This window comes from Pongo abelii, chromosome 9 (genome assembly GCF_028885655.2).
Source record: "Pongo abelii isolate AG06213 chromosome 9, NHGRI_mPonAbe1-v2.0_pri, whole genome shotgun sequence".
Lineage (NCBI taxonomy): Eukaryota > Metazoa > Chordata > Mammalia > Primates > Hominidae > Pongo > Pongo abelii.
The window spans coordinates 9,057,288-9,074,044 of NC_071994.2; the positions used below are offsets into that span (position 1 = coordinate 9,057,288).

General features: G+C 57.3%; 1 protein-coding gene across 1 annotated transcript; it reads left to right on the forward strand.

Annotated features, from left to right (window-relative positions):
- Positions 1-176: 176 nt before the first annotated feature.
- On the forward strand, positions 177-16,670 carry MAP3K11 (mitogen-activated protein kinase kinase kinase 11). The gene is made up of 10 exons (XM_002821509.6): positions 177-1,431; positions 6,010-6,190; positions 6,390-6,538; positions 6,644-6,819; positions 6,947-7,190; positions 7,665-7,778; positions 8,383-8,518; positions 8,612-8,703; positions 14,661-15,035; positions 15,799-16,670. Exons 1-10 carry the CDS (start codon positions 693-695, stop codon positions 16,134-16,136), a joined length of 2,544 nt encoding a protein of 847 aa, XP_002821555.1. The 5' UTR covers positions 177-692; the 3' UTR covers positions 16,137-16,670.
- Positions 16,671-16,757: the final 87 nt, after the last annotated feature.

The following is a 16,757-nucleotide window of genomic DNA, read 5'->3' on the forward strand; positions in this document are numbered from 1 at the left end:
TGATGGGGGATCTGGTTCTGCCGTTTCCCTCCTCTGCCTCTCCTGGCCCGCCTACCCGGGAACTCCCCGCCTGGAGCTTCTGGGAGGGGAGCGGTGCAGGCCGCCCGCGTCATCTGATGCTGTTTCCTGCAGGAGGGAGAAGAGCGGAAAAAAGTGAAACTCCACCCTCCACCTCTGCCTCCCGCCCCCGGGGCCAAAGTACAAAGGGAGGAGGAAGAAGGGAGCGGGGTCGGAGCCGTCGGGGCCAAAGGAGACGGGGCCAGGAACAGGCAGTCTCGCCCCAACTGCGGACGCTCCCTCCACCCCCTGCGCAAAAAGACCCAACCGGAGTTGACGCGCTGCCCCTGGAGGCCCCACCTTACACTTGGCGGGGCCGGAGCCGGGCTCCCAGGACTGCTCCAGAAGCGAGGGAAGCTCGGGTCCCTCCGAGCTAGCCATGGTGAGGCGCCGGAGGCCCCGGGGCCCCACCCCCCCGGCTTGACCACACTGCCCTGGGTGCCCTCCTCCAGAAGCCCGAGATGCGGGGGGCCAGGAGACGACACTCCTGGCTCCCCGGAGAGGCGTGGGTCTGGGGCTGAGGGCCAGGGCCCGGATGCCCAGGTTCCGGGACTAGGGCCTCGGCAGCCAGCGGGGGTGGGGACCACGGGCACCCAGAGAAGGTCCTCCACACATCCCAACGCCGGCTCCCGGGCATGGAGCCCTTGAAGAGCCTCTTCCTCAAGAGCCCTCTAGGGTCATGGAATGGCAGTGGCAGCGGGGGTGGTGGGGGCGGTGGAGGAGGCCGGCCTGAGGGGTCTCCAAAGGCAGCAGGTTATGCCAACCCGGTGTGGACAGCCCTGTTCGACTACGAGCCCAGTGGGCAGGATGAGTTGGCCCTGAGGAAGGGTGACCGTGTGGAGGTGCTGTCCCGGGACGCAGCCATCTCAGGAGATGAGGGCTGGTGGGCAGGCCAGGTGGGTGGCCAGGTGGGCATCTTCCCGTCCAACTATGTGTCTCGGGGTGGCGGCCCGCCCCCCTGCGAGGTGGCCAGCTTCCAGGAGCTACGGCTGGAGGAGGTGATCGGCATTGGAGGCTTCGGCAAGGTGTACCGGGGCAGCTGGCGAGGCGAGCTGGTGGCTGTGAAGGCAGCTCGCCAGGACCCCGATGAGGACATCAGTGTGACAGCTGAGAGCGTTCGCCAGGAGGCCCGGCTCTTCGCCATGCTGGCACACCCCAACATCATTGCCCTCAAGGCTGTGTGCCTGGAGGAGCCCAACCTGTGCCTGGTGATGGAGTATGCAGCCGGTGGGCCCCTCAGCCGAGCTCTGGCCGGGCGGCGCGTGCCTCCCCATGTGCTAGTCAACTGGGCCGTGCAGATTGCCCGTGGGATGCACTACCTGCACTGCGAGGCCCTGGTGCCCGTCATCCACCGCGATCTCAAGTCCAACAACAGTGAGTTTCTGGGGGCATGGTTGGGGGTGGCAGGGGTCTGGTACACACCTGCTCCCAACCTTCCACTGAGCCTAGCTTAGGGTCTACTGCAGGTAGGAGCTCCCACCCTAAGGGGTCCCAGCTGACCAGGGGTGCCCATGGGCTCAAGGTAGCCCCCAAACAGAGCCCCAGGCACCCAGCAGAGTCTTCCTGCCCCAGCTTCAGAAGTCCTTGACCCCAGCCTGCAGCTGCGGTTTGGACAAGTTAAGAAATTGGTATCTCTCAGGTGGGTCATAAGCATCCTGCCCAGCCGTGGCTCCCAAAGTCCTCTGGAAGCTCGTGCTCCTCATCTTCTCCTCCCCTAAATTCATATTCGTGGAGGTTGGTGCTCTGTCCTCCCCTCCCGTCGTCATGGGCAGCTCCTCCAGAACAGATATCTCAGAGAGGGAAGCCCTCCTTGGCAGTCAAGGCCAAGGCCAGGGCTGGAATTCTGGCCTAGCCCTCCCTGGCTTCATGACCTCTAGCTGGTTACTCCAACTCGGAGCCTCAATTTCAGAATCTGTAAAAAGGGAAAATGAAACAGCTCAACAGCCTGGGCAAGCCCGACCTGCAATCCCCAACCCGCAGCGGGTCCTCAGCCGTGGAGACAGACATTTGAGGGCTGGATCGCCAAGAGGGCCTAGCCTGGAATCAGTGCTTGGGGTGGGAGTGCTGGGCTAAGGGAGACTCCATCTCCCATCATTTCAAGCCCCCCACACGCTGCCCATCATGGCCTAAGAGAAGCAAGTGACAGCTTCAGAGGGTTTCCTGGAGCACGCAGCATTTAGAGAACGAAGGCATGGAGGCAGGACCCAGCACACAACAGGGACCAGGAGCAGGGGCCTCCTAGAGCCCAGAGTGCAGGCTGGAAAGCAGCAGTAGGAAATGCAGGAGGGGCCAGGCTCAGTGGGGTCACTGGGAAAGCATGAGACATTCTTAGAGGGGGGTCAACGTGGATATTTTGAGCCTCCTAGCCTGGGCTGACCATGGACAAGGGGCTTGCAGGAAACAGAGTGCTGAGCCCCAGATATCCAAGTTCTTGCCAGGGCTGGAGGAGCCAGGGGAGGCCTGCCAACCACCCTACCCACTCTACTCATCCCTGGTAGGGTGTGGTTCCCACCTCTCAGCCCCAACCCTGGGATCTAACTATCTAGGGACCCCCACTACCTGCCCCAATCTGAGGGGGATTCCCCGAAGGCGCAGGGGGAGGGGACTCCCATCTTCTGTTTTTCCTCCGTTTTCTTTCCAGAAAAAATGGAACAATAGCCCAGGCCCCTGCTCCCCACCCTCCCCACTGCTTCCTGCGTTTCCTGCTGCCCCTGAGCCGGCTTCCTGTCCCTGCTCCAGCCCCTGCTCCCTCCCTAGCCCAGCTGCCTGCAGGGAGGAAAGAGCTGGGGGTGGAGGGTTTGCGGGAGGAAGGAGCCTGGAACTGCTCCCCCACTCCCCTCTAGTTCCCCTGCTTCCCTCTCAGAGTCTGGGAGGTGGTGGTAAAGGGCAGGCAAGGTGCTCTCAGCCTCCCTGAGCCTGGCATTTAACCTTGGAGACCCCAGTCCTAGGCCCATGTTGCCGTCTGCGGGACTGGGGTGGGGGGAGTCCCTGGGCTAGGGGGGGCACAGGCAAGAAACAATGGCATGATTTTCCTGGACAATGGGGGCCTTGTGAGGAAGCCTGGCGGGGAGAGGAGGGGGAATTCTCCAGGCCCACGAGTCACAGGACTGACCAGCCAGCCTAGCCTGGGCCTGACCTCCCCCAGTTCTCCCCAAAAGGACTCCCCCTCCCAAGTGGGAGACCTGGCCCAGCCCTCCCAGAAAGGAGAAGTAGGGACCACGGGAGGGAAGCGGAAGAGGCGTGAGCTGCCCAGGCCACTCCCGAGCCCCACAGAGGCCAGCCCAGGGAGACAGCTGGTGGCCAGGTCCCTGTCAGAGGCCAGGGAGCCCTAAAGGGGCACTGAGAGCTTCCCCCAGCTTCGGGGTCTCTGGCCCATTCTCCTCTGGGTGACCCCTGACCTCCCATGCCTGGGATCTACATCAGACACCAGAACAGCAGTTTGAGTTAGGACAGTTGAAAGCACAGAGAGGAGCTTGGAGAGGAAGCAGAGGATGGGGCTTAGTAGCTGGCAGAGCCAGGAGCGGGGAGATAGCAGAAAGGCCACAAGTACAAAGAAGTCCTGAAACTTTGGATGAGTTGCTGCCCCTCTCTGGGCCTCAGATTCCCCACCTGAAAAAGGTGGAGAGTGGCCACCCGGCCTGAGATACTGGAACAGCACTTTGCCAGTCTGGGGTGCCACAAGTGGCTAGAAACCAGGCCAAGAAGCAGCAAGTGTTGCTTTTCAAAGGGGAAGGTGGGCCCTGGCACCAGGGGAGGTGCCCATTTCCACTCCACCCACTGCCCCAGCCTGCTGTGTTTCCCCTTTGGAATGAGCTTGTCGTGGGGGGCTTGCTAAATGCTCAGGTCCCCAGCCTCCAGCAGCCAGACCGGAGGCTGTTGTGAAGTTGGCAGTAAGAAGTGACAGAGGAGAGAGAGGAGGGTGGAGATACGATAAGTGCTTTAGGATAACTGGCCTTTAGGATGCTTCTGCCAGGTGGCAGCCCCCGTGCAAAAACTTTAAAAAGTGTGGTCTTGTTTCATGCTCGTGACAGCCATCTGAGGAGGGTTTTGTTGTCATCCTCAGCTTGATAAAGTGTTCAGGACTTGGCTCCAAGGTCTGGCTCAGAGGAGTGGGTAGATTTTGAGACCGTTCTCTGGATTAGGAAAAATTGCAGAAAATCTACTGGGCATGCCGGGATAGTAAAGGTGGTCATGGAGGGCACCTGGACATCAGGTAGAGCTGCTGAGCCAATTTGTCTGGCCTGGAATTGCAAATGTGGAAGATGCCAGTGGGGAGAGGGAGCTGGTACCTGGAAGAGGCTGAGTCAGCCAGGGGCAGTGGGCAGAGATTGAGGAGAGGTCATGCTCTGAGAAGCACCAGCGCTGAAATGGCTGAAGGTGGAGGACACAGAAACAGAGCCAAGCAGCCAGGGGCTGTGGGGGCTGAGGACGGTGGGGCAGCGGGGACAGCTGGCAGCAGTGCCAGATGCCTCCTCAAGGCCCAGGTGGCCTGGCCAGCAGCAGGATCAGGGCTTGTTGCTTCAAGCCCTGAAAAATGAGCACCCTGGTTCTGCCACCTCCTCTGGGAAGTCTTCCCTGACTCACCAGGCTGTATTAGGTGCCCTTCCCATCTGCCCCACCCCCTGTGCCCTATGCTGCCCCCATGACAGCTGTGTCACACAGGGCAGGAGAGCTGAGAGGTGTGCCCTGACATGGGTCCAGAAACATGGTTGACTTGATATCGCTTCTCTTCCACAGTGCAGTTGGCTGTAACCAGAAAAGTAGAGGGGCCCTTCAGACCCTTCATGACTCTATGACTTTGTCCTCTTTCTATTCCTCGAAAACTTCTCTCATTTGAGCCATTCCTGTCCTGGTGAGAGATTTGCAAGTTGCTGCTTCTCCTCTTTGTACCAAGTATGGTGGCCCCATTTGGGTTAAAGCCATGAGCCCCTGCCAAGTCTGACCATCCACGCCTACATTTACCCCAAGCTCCTCCTCTGTGGCCAAGAACCATCACTTTCTTGGACCCCACCCTTTCTCTTCCCTTCCAGCTGCATCGGTAGGTATCTTTTGGAGTCTTTGCCTTGGGAGTGGCTGCATTTGCCACAGTGTGATGTGGGCACTAGGGGCCTGTGGTACCTGCTGGGCTTCTTTTCTCACCAAGAGCTTCCCTCTTGCTCCCCACTCCAAGGGGGGTTCTGATTCACGCTCCTGCCTCAACAAAATGACAGGAGATTCACAGATCTCTCTTGAAATCAAAGCCATAAATGCCCAGAGCTGCCACCTTGCCAGTTTTGCTTCAGTGTAGTATTAGGGAAAAGCTAGAACACTGGTTTCAGAGCCACACAGACCAGGTTGTAATCTCCGCTGTATTTGTTGTATGACCTCTGCGAAGTCATTTCCCTGCTTGGTTTCCTCATCTGTGAAACGTGAAAAATATTATTTAGCTCATAAATGGTTTTGAGTGCTGGGGTTGAATGTGAAATGTTTGGCCTTGGCCAGGTGCAGTGGCTAACACCTGTAATCCCAGCACTTTGGGAGGCCAAGGCAGGCAGATCACCTGAGGTTGGGAGTTCGAGACCAGCCTGACCAACATGGAGAAACCCTGTCTCTACTAAAAATACAAAATTAGTCGGGCGCGGTGGCAGATGCCCATAATCCCACTACTCGGGAGGCTGGGGCAGGACAATCGCTTGAACCCAGGAGGTGGAGGTTGCAGTGAGCCAAGATCACGCCATTGCACTCTAGCCTGGGCAACAAGAGCAAAACTCTATCTCAAAAAAAAAAAAAAAAAAAAAAAAGGGAAAAGAAAAGAAATGTCTGACCTCAAGTAGGTCCTCAAGATCTAGACCAAGTCACCTCTGTGCCCCCAGGACCCAGCCAGGATGTCTGTCAGATGAGTTTGCTCCCAGCTCTTACCCTGTCCCCACCACCTGATCCTGGAGCATCCACAATCTGGCCCCTCTTCTCTAGTTTTGCTGCTGCAGCCCATTGAGGGTGACGACATGGAGCACAAGACCCTGAAGATCACCGACTTTGGCCTGGCCCGAGAGTGGCACAAAACCACACAAATGAGTGCCGCGGGCACCTATGCCTGGATGGCTCCTGAGGTTATCAAGGCCTCCACCTTCTCTAAGGGCAGTGACGTCTGGAGGTGCGAACCTCGGTGGGGCTGGACAGGGGCTGCTACGGGGCTGCAGAAGGCAGAGGTGGCTGCCTAAGTCTAGGGCTGGGCCAAGTCCAGGGACAGGGACCCAAACCACTTGGCTCCTAGTTGCTTTTGGGTGAAGTGGCAGTAAGGGGGTGGGGGTTGGGAGAGAAAAGGGAATACAGACCTGTTGTCTCGCCCACAGTTTTGGGGTGCTGCTGTGGGAACTGCTGACCGGGGAGGTGCCATACCGTGGCATTGACTGCCTTGCTGTGGCCTATGGCGTAGCTGTTAACAAGCTCACACTGCCCATCCCATCCACCTGCCCCGAGCCCTTCGCACAGCTTATGGCCGGTAAGAGGACGGGGAGGGCAGGTGAGGTGCAGAGCTCCCTGGCCCAGGACACGTCCACCCATAGACCCCTTCTTATTCTGTCCCCGCTGCACGCCGTGCCCCTAGACTGCTGGGCGCAGGACCCCCACCGCAGGCCCGACTTCGCCTCCATCCTGCAGCAGTTGGAGGCGCTGGAGGCACAGGTCCTACGGGAAATGCCGCGGGACTCCTTCCATTCCATGCAGGAAGGCTGGAAGCGCGAGATCCAGGGTCTCTTCGACGAGCTGCGAGCCAAGGAAAAGGTGCGAGGAATCAAGGGACCCAGGGTTGGAAGGAGTGTCTCCCCGATCTCCCTGGGGCAGAGTCGGGGCGGGCGCTGCCGGGATTGGTGCCAGGCTGACCTCTCCACCTTCGCTGTCTCGGGCGCAGGAACTACTGAGCCGCGAGGAGGAGCTGACGCGAGCGGCGCGCGAGCAGCGGTCACAGGCGGAGCAGCTGCGGCGGCGCGAGCACCTGCTGGCCCAGTGGGAGCTAGAGGTGTTCGAGCGCGAGCTGACGCTGCTGCTGCAGCAGGTAGACCGCGAGCGACCGCACGTGCGTCGCCGCCGCGGCACATTCAAGCGCAGCAAGCTCCGGGCGCGCGACGGCGGCGAGCGCATCAGCATGCCACTCGGTGAGGGGCGGGCCCCGGGGCGTCCCCCGCCATTGGCTGCGGGGGTGGGGGTGGAGCCAGGCCTGTGTGCTGACCGCGCTGGGATTGGTTTAGGGTGTTGTGGTTGGGCCGGTGAGATGAAGGCTGGGAGGGATAGGGCCAGGAGTGTTTTTTTCTGCCTGTGGGCGGGTTCTGGCGGAAACATTTGCATGTCGGTCTGGGAGTGGCTGCGACCGGGAAGGGGTGGGGTTCACGAAAGTTCTGGGAAGGTCTAGGGGGCGGTGCGGGCCGGCGCCAGGGCACCTCCGACTCAGACGAGTAGCTTTCCTTATCCAGAACCAGGGGCTCAAGAAAGCGGTGAGGCTGGCCACAGTCTCATAGCCACCGTGCCGCTCCCTGTGTGGCCTGGGAGCTGGCCTTGGGCCCCTGCAGGTTGGGGTCCTGGCTCTCCTTCATCACAAACCTGAACCCTGCTCCCCCCAACCCAAACCCCAGACTTCAAGCACCGCATCACCGTGCAGGCCTCACCCGGCCTTGACCGGAGGAGAAACGTCTTCGAGGTCGGGCCTGGGGATTCGCCCACCTTCCCCCGGTTCCGGGCCATCCAGTGTAAGAAACTTCGCCTCTCATGCCCCTCTCCGCCCCCCAGCCCCATATTCTCTGTCAGACCTTATACTTGGAGGTGGATCCCACTCACTATCCCCTCTCCCTCCCCGCCCCCAGGCTCCATGCCCTAGGTCTAGCCTGTTACCTCTGAACTCCCCAAGCAGCATTAATTTTACTTATTTTTTTTAGTCAAATAATTGTATGATACTATGTACTACTAATTTTCTAAATGCTTTGCTAATATTAATTTCGTGCAATAATTCTATTAGGTAGTTATTTTTATTGTTAATCTAAGTTTTATGGATGAGAAAAATGAAAAAAGTAACTTGCTACACAGTAAGTAGAAGAGCCAGAATCAAACCCAGGCAGTTGGTGTCAGTGTCTGTACTAATTACTAAGCAGCAAACGTCAGCTGAAGGGCTAGATGAGATGCCCCACCCCACTGTTGGCCCCAAGACCCAAACCCATCTATCTTGCCCAAAGCTCACCCTGGGAATGGTACAGGGCCCAGCCTGCTCCCCATACTCTAAAGGTTACCCCTGAAGACTGACTGTGATGATGGAGGAAGGATAAAGATTATCTCCGATTTCATCGGTTTCCCCTGCAGTGGAGCCTGCAGAGCCAGGCCAGGCATGGGGCCGCCAGTCCCCCCGACGTCTGGAGGACTCAAGCAATGGAGAGCGGCGAGCATGCTGGGCTTGGGGTCCCAGTTCCCCCAAGCCTGGAGAAGCCCAGAATGGGAGGTGAGTACCTGAGTGCCCCCCAAACCCAGCGTCATCTGCTTTCCCCAAGTCCTGAAATCCCTAAAGCACCCCTCCTTGCCTTCCCATCACCAGGAGAAGGTCCCGCATGGACGAAGCCACATGGTACCTGGATTCAGATGACTCATCCCCCTTAGGATCTCCCTCCACACCCCCAGCACTCAATGGTGAGTGGCCTTCCTCCCCCGGCAGGATCTGGCTGAGCTCCTTCCGTGGGCACCTTGGGGAGGCCATGATAGGCTAGCAGGCAAAGCAGGAGTCCTGCCCTGGTTGCTCTCATTCTAGAGACTAGGAAACCAAGGCTGAGACAAGACAGAGCCGATCCTGGAACCCAGGTCTGACCTACAGGCCCACGATCAAGCGGCATACAGCCCAGGCCTCGGCTCGGGGCCCAGAGTCTCATCCCCTTGTTCAGACCTGGCCTGCAAGAAGGCTCTTCCCTGGCCCTGTGGCAGCCCCTGTGCCTTTAGCAGGCTCCAGGGAGAAAAGAAAGACAGGAAGCCCACCCGGCATTTGGTACCCAAGGGAAGCTGGACCCAGATGAGGGAAGGAATCAGCCTGTGTGGGGTGGAGCCAGACAAGTGTCAGCCACACTGTGCTTCTCAGAGTCCCTTCTGGGAGCCTGTAGGTGAAGAAGAGAATGAGAAGGCCGAGCAGGCAGGATCCAGGACCCATTCTCACCACATCCAGGATAGCTCAGGGCCTTTCTGTTCTCCACGATGGTAACTGCCCTACTGTGCCAGGCATTCCCTCCAAGCATTGATGAAGAGGGGCTACTATTACCCCATTATGCAGATAAGGAAACTGAGGCTCTGAGAGGTGAAGTAACCTACCTCAAACCCCCAGCTGAGGATTTGAACCCAGAGAGGCTTCAGCTCCAATGCTCTCGTAGTGAGCTCAGAAGCTTTCACTTGAAGAAAGGGTTTCTCACGTACAGACTGCTTAGGAAGCCAGAGGGTCAGGCAGAGAGCAGGGTTCCAGCATCACAGGGAGGAGGGCTTACTCAGCTCAACACTGCCCAGCTCTGACTGAGGCCAGAAAGTTACGGCCTCCCTTGCCTGTGGGTCCCTGTGCCAACCTAGGGACCATCCTCAGAGCCCCCACACCTGCTGCTCACAGCCAGAATGTAGGACCCGCTTAGCTGCTCTCAGAAGAGTCCTGTTCAGCAAGCCATTTAAACTCACTCTTCCCATCCCACCCAGCCCATCGCCTCTACCATTCCCTGAGCTACACTCGATAGTTGTAACAATAGCTAACCTTTGTTCGTTCTCTTCTATGTGCCAAGCAGTTCTGTGAGGGGAGTAATAGTATTGGCCTCATTTTACAACAGAGAAAACTGAGGCACAGAGAGATTAAGTGGTTTGATGTAAGGCACCCAGTAGAGCAGGGATTTGATCTGCTCTGTCTGTCTGACCACAGAGGCAGAGCCCTGGGCCTCCATCCGCCCCACCATTTGCTGCTCCAGCAGCTGCGCTGCCCCTAGCATCTGTCCTGCAGGGACCGAACTGAGAGCTGGAAGGCCAAGGAGGCTTCTTGAATTCACTTGCTCTAAAATGTACCAGGCCAGATGGGCCAAAGGAGAACTTGAGAGCCTGTCAACCCAGGTGTGTAGGCTGAAGCAGGTCCTGACTGTTCCATAGAACCCTCTGGCCCTGAGCTACCAGAAGGAGGGGCACAAGGGGCCTGGGCCCCATCGTTCTCAAGCTTGCCCCATGTTTTTTTATCCAAAGAATTTGTTAATTATTTATCAAGAGAAACTACTTATTAGCCCATATATTCATGAATAGTTCAGGTCAGTGAAAAACTTCTAAGTAATTCAACCCAAAGAAATTCTTCATATTCCAAAATCACTTTGCATTCTGAGAGATAGCAGCCTTCCTCATCTCCTCCAAATATTTCATGGCATTATAACTTCTGTAGACATCTGTGCCCGTAGAAATCTGAAATGCCTTCTTTCTTGGTCCAGCCACAGCAAACTGAGAGAGCTATAGCCCCCAGGGATACAGTGAATGCTCCCACAATATGAAATTGCAGATGTGTGGCCAAAAGGCCACATGTCTGAGGTTTCGTGAAAGCGCTGGAAACCATGGTAGTTACTGTTCTTGATAAGTATGTCGGCCTCAACACCAATGCCCTTCCTGGCTGATGAAGAAATGGATTGCCACTTGCCCCGAAAGGATGTCAGCTGCCCAGCTCAGTGGCTGGCTGAGCATCTGGTTCCCCTAGCCCAATCCCACACTCCACGCATCATCTGGGTCCATGAAAGTACATGACATTGACCTCACAGCCACCCCCAGAAACCCAGCTAAGAATCAAGTAATGGGGCTTCACAGAGGTACCAGACCCTGTGAGATGGTCCCCGGCATAAGCCACACCACTGGAGAGTCACACACACCCCCCGACCCTGCCCCCAGGGGGCTGTTCTGGTCCCTGGAGAGCTGGCTGCAAGGAGTGGCACGTTGGCAGGGTGCACTCAGCTACACTGATAGCAACTGCCCTGTGAAGCTAGTTGCCTTGGAGCCAATAACTGCGTGGCCGTGTCCTCCCTGTGAGGCCTCACGGAAACAGTTTCGCCTCTATCTATCTATCTTTGGGTCAAGAAGAGTCACGCAGCTTTCTCCTAAACAACAGAGTTGCTAACTCTTGCTGCCAGGAAGCTTAGAGGCAGATTCAAATCCTAGCTGGATTACGTTGACCAAGTCACTTACCCTTCAGAACCTCAGTTTCTCAGGCCATTGACTGCAGGAACTTCTGTTCACTCTCATTTTGTCTGCTGGACCCTATCTTCTCTTCCCTTTGTCTCATTTCTCTTTTATCTTTTTAAAGACAGAGTCTCATTCTGTTACCCAGGCTGGAGTGCAATGGCATGATCATGGCTCACTGCAAACTCTGCCTCCCAGGCTCAAGTGATCCTCCCACCTCAGCTTCCTGAGTAGCGGGGACTACAGGTGCATGCCATGCTTGACTAATTTTTGTATTTTTTGTAGAGATGGGGTTTTGCCATGTTGCCCAGGCTGGGCTGAGCTTAAGTAGTCCACCCACCTCAGCCTCCCAAAGTGCTGGCATTACAGGTGTGAGCCACCACATGCGGCTTTCTCTTGCTTTTTTTTTGAGAAGGAGTCTTGTTCTGTCACCCAGGCTGGAGTGCAGTGGTGCGACCTCAGCTCACTTCAGTCTCCACCTCCCATGTTCAAGCAGTTCTCCCTCAGCCTCCCCAGTAGCATGTGCCACCATGCCCAGCTAATTTTTTTTTTTTTTTTGAGATGAAGTGTCATTCTATTGCCCAGGCTGGAGGGCAGTGGTGCAATCTCGGCTCACTACAACCTCCACCTCCCAAGTTCAAGTGATTCTCCTGCCTCAGCCTCCCAAGTAGCAGGGATTACAGGCATGTGCCACAAGGCCCGGCTAATTTTTGTATTTTTAGTAGAGATGAGGTTTCACCATGTTGACCAGGCTGGTCCCGAACTCCTGACCTCAAGTGGGCCACCTGCTTCAGCTTCCCAAAGTGCTGGGATTACCAGTGTGAACCACCGTGCCCGGCCTAATTTTTGTATTTAGTAGAGATGGGGTTTGACCATGTTGGCCAGGCTAGTCTCGCACTCCTGACTTCAAATGATCTGCCCTCCTTGGCTTCCCAAAGTGCTGGGATTATAGGCTTGAGCCACCACTCCCAGCATCTCTTGCCTTTTTTTTTTTTTTTTTGAGACCAAGTCTCGCTCTGTCACCCAGGCTGGAGTGCAGTGGCGGGATCTCAGCTCACTGTAACCTCCGCCTCCTGGGTTCAAGCGATTCTCCTGCCTCAGCTTCCCAAGTAGGTGAGACTACAGGTGCGTGCCACCATGCCCTGCTAATTTTTGTGTTTTTTAGTAGAGACAGGGTTTCACCATGTTGGCCAGGATGGTCTCGATTTCTTGACCTCGTGATCCGCCCACCTCGGCCTCCCAAAGTGCTGGGATTACAGGTGTGAGCCACCGCACCCGGCCAACTCTTTCTTTTTTTTAAACATGATTTCCCCTCTTCTGTTTAAACTCACTGTAAATGATCAGTTCTTCACCTGCGAAGTGGGGGTGATAATGATAACCTCGTTGTTGGTGCAAGGATTATAAAAATGGATTCTTCATCAAACAAGAATTTGCTTTTTTTTTTTTCTCGAGACGGAGTCTCGCTCTGTTGCCCAGGCTGGAGTGCAGTGGCGTGATCTCGGCTCACTGCAAGCTCCGTCTCCTGGGTTCATGCCATTCTCCTGCCTCAGCCTCCTGAGTAGCTGGGACTACAGGTGCCTGCCACCACGCCTGGCTAATTTTTTGTATTTTTAGTAGAGACAGGGTTTCACCGTGTTAGCCAGGATGGTCTCGATCTCCTGACCGCATGATCATCCCACCTGGGCCTCCCAAAGTGCTGGGATTGCAGACATGAGCCACCGCGCCCAGCCCAGGGATTTGCATTTTAAGAGCCAGGCATCAACATGTTAAACACTGCCCTGACCTCATATGATGAAGGAGGCAGACTCATAAACAAGTCCAGTAGCACCTGTATGAGGCATAACGTGAGCAATAACTATGCAGGTTCAGGGAGATTCTGGGAGGCCTTCACAGAGGAAGTGACATCCCAGTGGGTCTTGGATGGTGCATAAGAGGTCACTGAAAGCCGAGGTGGGAAAGGTCAGCCAGCCAGAGTGAATAGTGTGTGCACAGGCATGCAGCTCACCATACCCAAGGAAACGGCAACCTGGCTGAACTCCGAGAAGAGTTGAGAGCCAAGGAGTGTCAGGACTGGGGCTGCGGACAGGGGCCAAGGCACATGGGTCAGTAGATGTTGATTGAATGAATGAGTGAATGAAGCTGGAAATGATGGGTAGTTTTTAAGCAGAGACCTGTCTTTAACAGGTTTACATTTTAGAAGGATTCCCTTGTCCCTTCAGTGGCAGTGGCCGGGGTGGGAGTTGGGTGAGGTAAGAGGCAGAGAGTCTGAGTAAGGGTTGGGGCTGACAGAAGGGACTGTGAGCTGAGTCCTGGTTCATACTAGAAGCTCATTTTTCCCAGCCTTGCATTTCTTCCTCCCGACATCCAACCCACTGTTGCACTCCAGGCAGGAGGGGAAAGGCAGAGGGACAAGGCCAGGGAGGGTTTCAGAAGTCCAGCCAAGGAGGCCAGACTTTCTCCTAGTGACAGTGGAGAGCCATAGCAGTTTCTAGAGCCAAGGAGGGATCTGACAAAATCAGGGCTTGCGAGAGCCCATCCTAGAGTCCTTTGTCTTTAATGAGGGGTTCCCCATCCCTGCCCAAGTGATCTAGAATGGAGTCAGGCCAACCCTAGACTGGAAGGTAAGACACTAGTGTCTTGAAATCTAGGGCAGAGTCTGGTTGGGAAATGGTAAGGAGCAAAGGTTTTACTGCCCTTGCCTGGGTGAGGCCGGCTCCACCTTTCACTGGCTGTACAGCTCAACCTCTCTGAGCCTGGAACCCCTGGGGCATGAGGATCAGACAACATAATGCCCCTATGCCATTCAGCTCAGGCCTGGCACAAATACGTACTCTGTAAATTAGCTGTGACCTTGGGCAAGGTACTGACCCCTCTGAACCTCATTTTCCTCCTTTCTAGAATAGAGACAGGGATTTATGCCCTCAGGGCTGCCAGGTACCTTAGAGTTGACTGTGTGCATCTTACAAGCTACAGCTGGAGTGGGGGTGGGTGGGCAGAAGGGACAGGGCTGCCAAGCCAGGAAGCTGGTGGGCACAGAGCACAGGGCGCCGGTCCCAGTCAGTGGGACCTGCCATGCCCCTGGGCCTGGAGGTTGCCCCTGGCAGGCCATGGAGGCCCACCGTGACCTGGCCCCAGCCCGCCTCCACTGGGACTGCCCATCCATCTTTGGGGTCTGGGGTTGCTGGCTGCCATTGGGCTTTGCTGCCGCTTCCTCCACCTGCACTGCCCTCCCCTCCCAGCGCCCATCTTGTGAAAGGCCAGAATGTGGGTGTGTGATGGGGAGGCCGTGGGACCTGTGGGACCAGGGAAGATGCTAGTAGAGGGCAGAACTCAGTCCTTGTTCCAAGACCACGGAGAGGTCTTGGGCCGTCACCCGGAAGATGCACCGGCCATGCCCTCACCTGTGCCGCCTCCGCCCGCAGGTAACCCCCCGCGGCCTAGCCTGGAGCCCGAGGAGCCCAAGAGGCCTGTTCCCGCAGAGCGCGGTAGCAGCTCTGGGACGCCCAAGCTGATCCAGCGCGCGCTGCTGCGTGGCACCGCCCTGCTCGCCTCGCTGGGCCTCGGCCGCGACCTGCAGCCGCCGGGAGGCCCAGGACGCGAGCGCGGGGAGCCCCCGACAACACCCCCCACGCCAACGCCCGCGCCCTGCCCGACCGAGCCGCCCCCTTCCCCGCTCATCCGCTTCTCGCTCAAGACGCCCGACTCCCCGCCCACTCCTGCACCCCTGTTGCTGGACCTGGGTATCCCTGCGGGCCAGCGGTCGGCCAAGAGCCCCCGACGTGAGGAGGAGCCCCGCGGTGAGTGGCCTGAGGCCGGCCTGTTTCGCAGATGGCAGACGGGGGTTCCCAGGGAGGGAGGAGTGGCTGGTGGGGACATGCAAGGAGGCAAGGACAAGACCATAGTCAGCAGCTGGACCCTGAACCAGGCACTCGGGGTACTGAAGACGCATGTAGGGAGCAGAGTTCTAAGTTCAGCTATCAGGTGGTCCAGGCAGGTGGGGGCGATGCCTGCTGTGAAATAACAAGTAATTGGGCCAGGCGGTGGTGCATGCCTGTGATCCCAGCACTCTGGGAGGATCACGTGAGCCTTGAAAGGTTGAGGCTGCAGTGAGCGGTGATCACGACACTGCACTCCAGCCTGGGCGACAGAGCATATATGTAGTCATAATAGTAGCAAACTCCTGGCTCCTTACTTGTGCCAAGTACTGTTTGCAAGGCTTTCCCGAGATGGTCTCATTTAGTCATAACAACCAGAGAACTAAGTGCTCTTAGATGCCCATTTTTAGATGAGGAAATTTAAGGCACAGAGATTAAGGGACCCACAGCTCCCACAGCTAGTAAGTGGCAGAGCCAGGATCCACATCCAGGCCAGCCTGCTCCAGAGGCCTCACTCCTAACCATTACAAAAAACAGAGGCACCATGGAGCAGGAAGAGCCGTGGAAGTTGAGTCAAGTAGGTCACTGTGCAGATGGGGAAACTGAGGCCCAGAGCAGGACAGTGTCTTGGGGACCTCAGCAGTTGGGGGTTGCCTGACCCTGTGCCCCTCCTATATCCTCACAGGAGGCACTGTCTCACCCCCACCGGGGACATCACGCTCTGCTCCTGGCACCCCAGGCACCCCACGTTCACCACCCCTGGGCCTCATCAGCCGACCTCGGCCTTCGCCCCTTCGCAGCCGCATTGATCCCTGGAGCTTTGTGTCAGCTGGGCCACGGCCTTCTCCCCTGCCATCACCACAGCCTGCACCCCGCCGGGCACCCTGGACCTTGTTCCCGGACTCAGACCCCTTCTGGGACTCCCCACCTGCCAACCCCTTCCGGGGGGGCCCCCAGGACTGCAGGGCACAGACCAAAGACATGGGTGCCCAGGCCCCATGGGTGCCAGAGGCGGGGCCTTGAGTGGGCCAGGCCACTCCCCCGAGCTCCAGCTGCCTTAGGAGGAGTCACAGCATACACTGGAACAGGAGCTGAGCCAGCCTCTGCAGCTGCCTCAGTTTCCCCAGGGACCCCACCCCCCTTTGGGGGTCAGGAACACTACACTGCACAGGAAGCCTTCACACTGGAAGGGGGGCCTGCGCCCCCACACCTGAAACCTGTAGGTCCCCCCAGCTCACCTGCCCTACTGGGGCCCGACACTGTACCCAGCTGGTTGGGAGGACCAGAGCCTGTCTCAGGGAATTGCCCGCTGGGGTGATGCAGGGAGGAGGGGAGGTGCAAGGAAGAGGGGCCGGCCTCAGCTGTCACCAGCACTTTTGACCAAGTCCTGCTACTGTGGCCCCTGCCCTAGGGCTTAGAGCATGGACCTCCTGCCCTGGGGGTCATCTGGGGCCAGGGCTCTCTAGGTGCCTTCCTGCTGCCCCAGCCAGGGTTGGAGTCTTAGCCTCGGGATCCAATGAAGCCAGAAGCCAAATAAACTCAAAAGCTGTCTCCCCACATGTAGCCTGTCACCTTTCTTGGAGGTAACCAGGTGACCCAACCTATCATACAACTCTGGTGTCCTGATGCCCCAACAATAGGCAG

Excerpts from the sequence above, each read along its gene's own strand:
- MAP3K11 (XM_002821509.6), top strand. The coding sequence starts at position 693 with ATGGAGCCCTTGAAGAGCCTCTTCCTCAAGAGCCCTCTAGGGTCATGG. Across the intron at positions 6,820-6,946 it reads AGCTGCGAGCCAAGGAAAAG|GAACTACTGAGCCGCGAGGA; the intron begins GTGCGAGGAATC and ends TCTCGGGCGCAG. Across the intron at positions 15,036-15,798 it reads ACGTGAGGAGGAGCCCCGCG|GAGGCACTGTCTCACCCCCA; the intron begins GTGAGTGGCCTG and ends ATATCCTCACAG.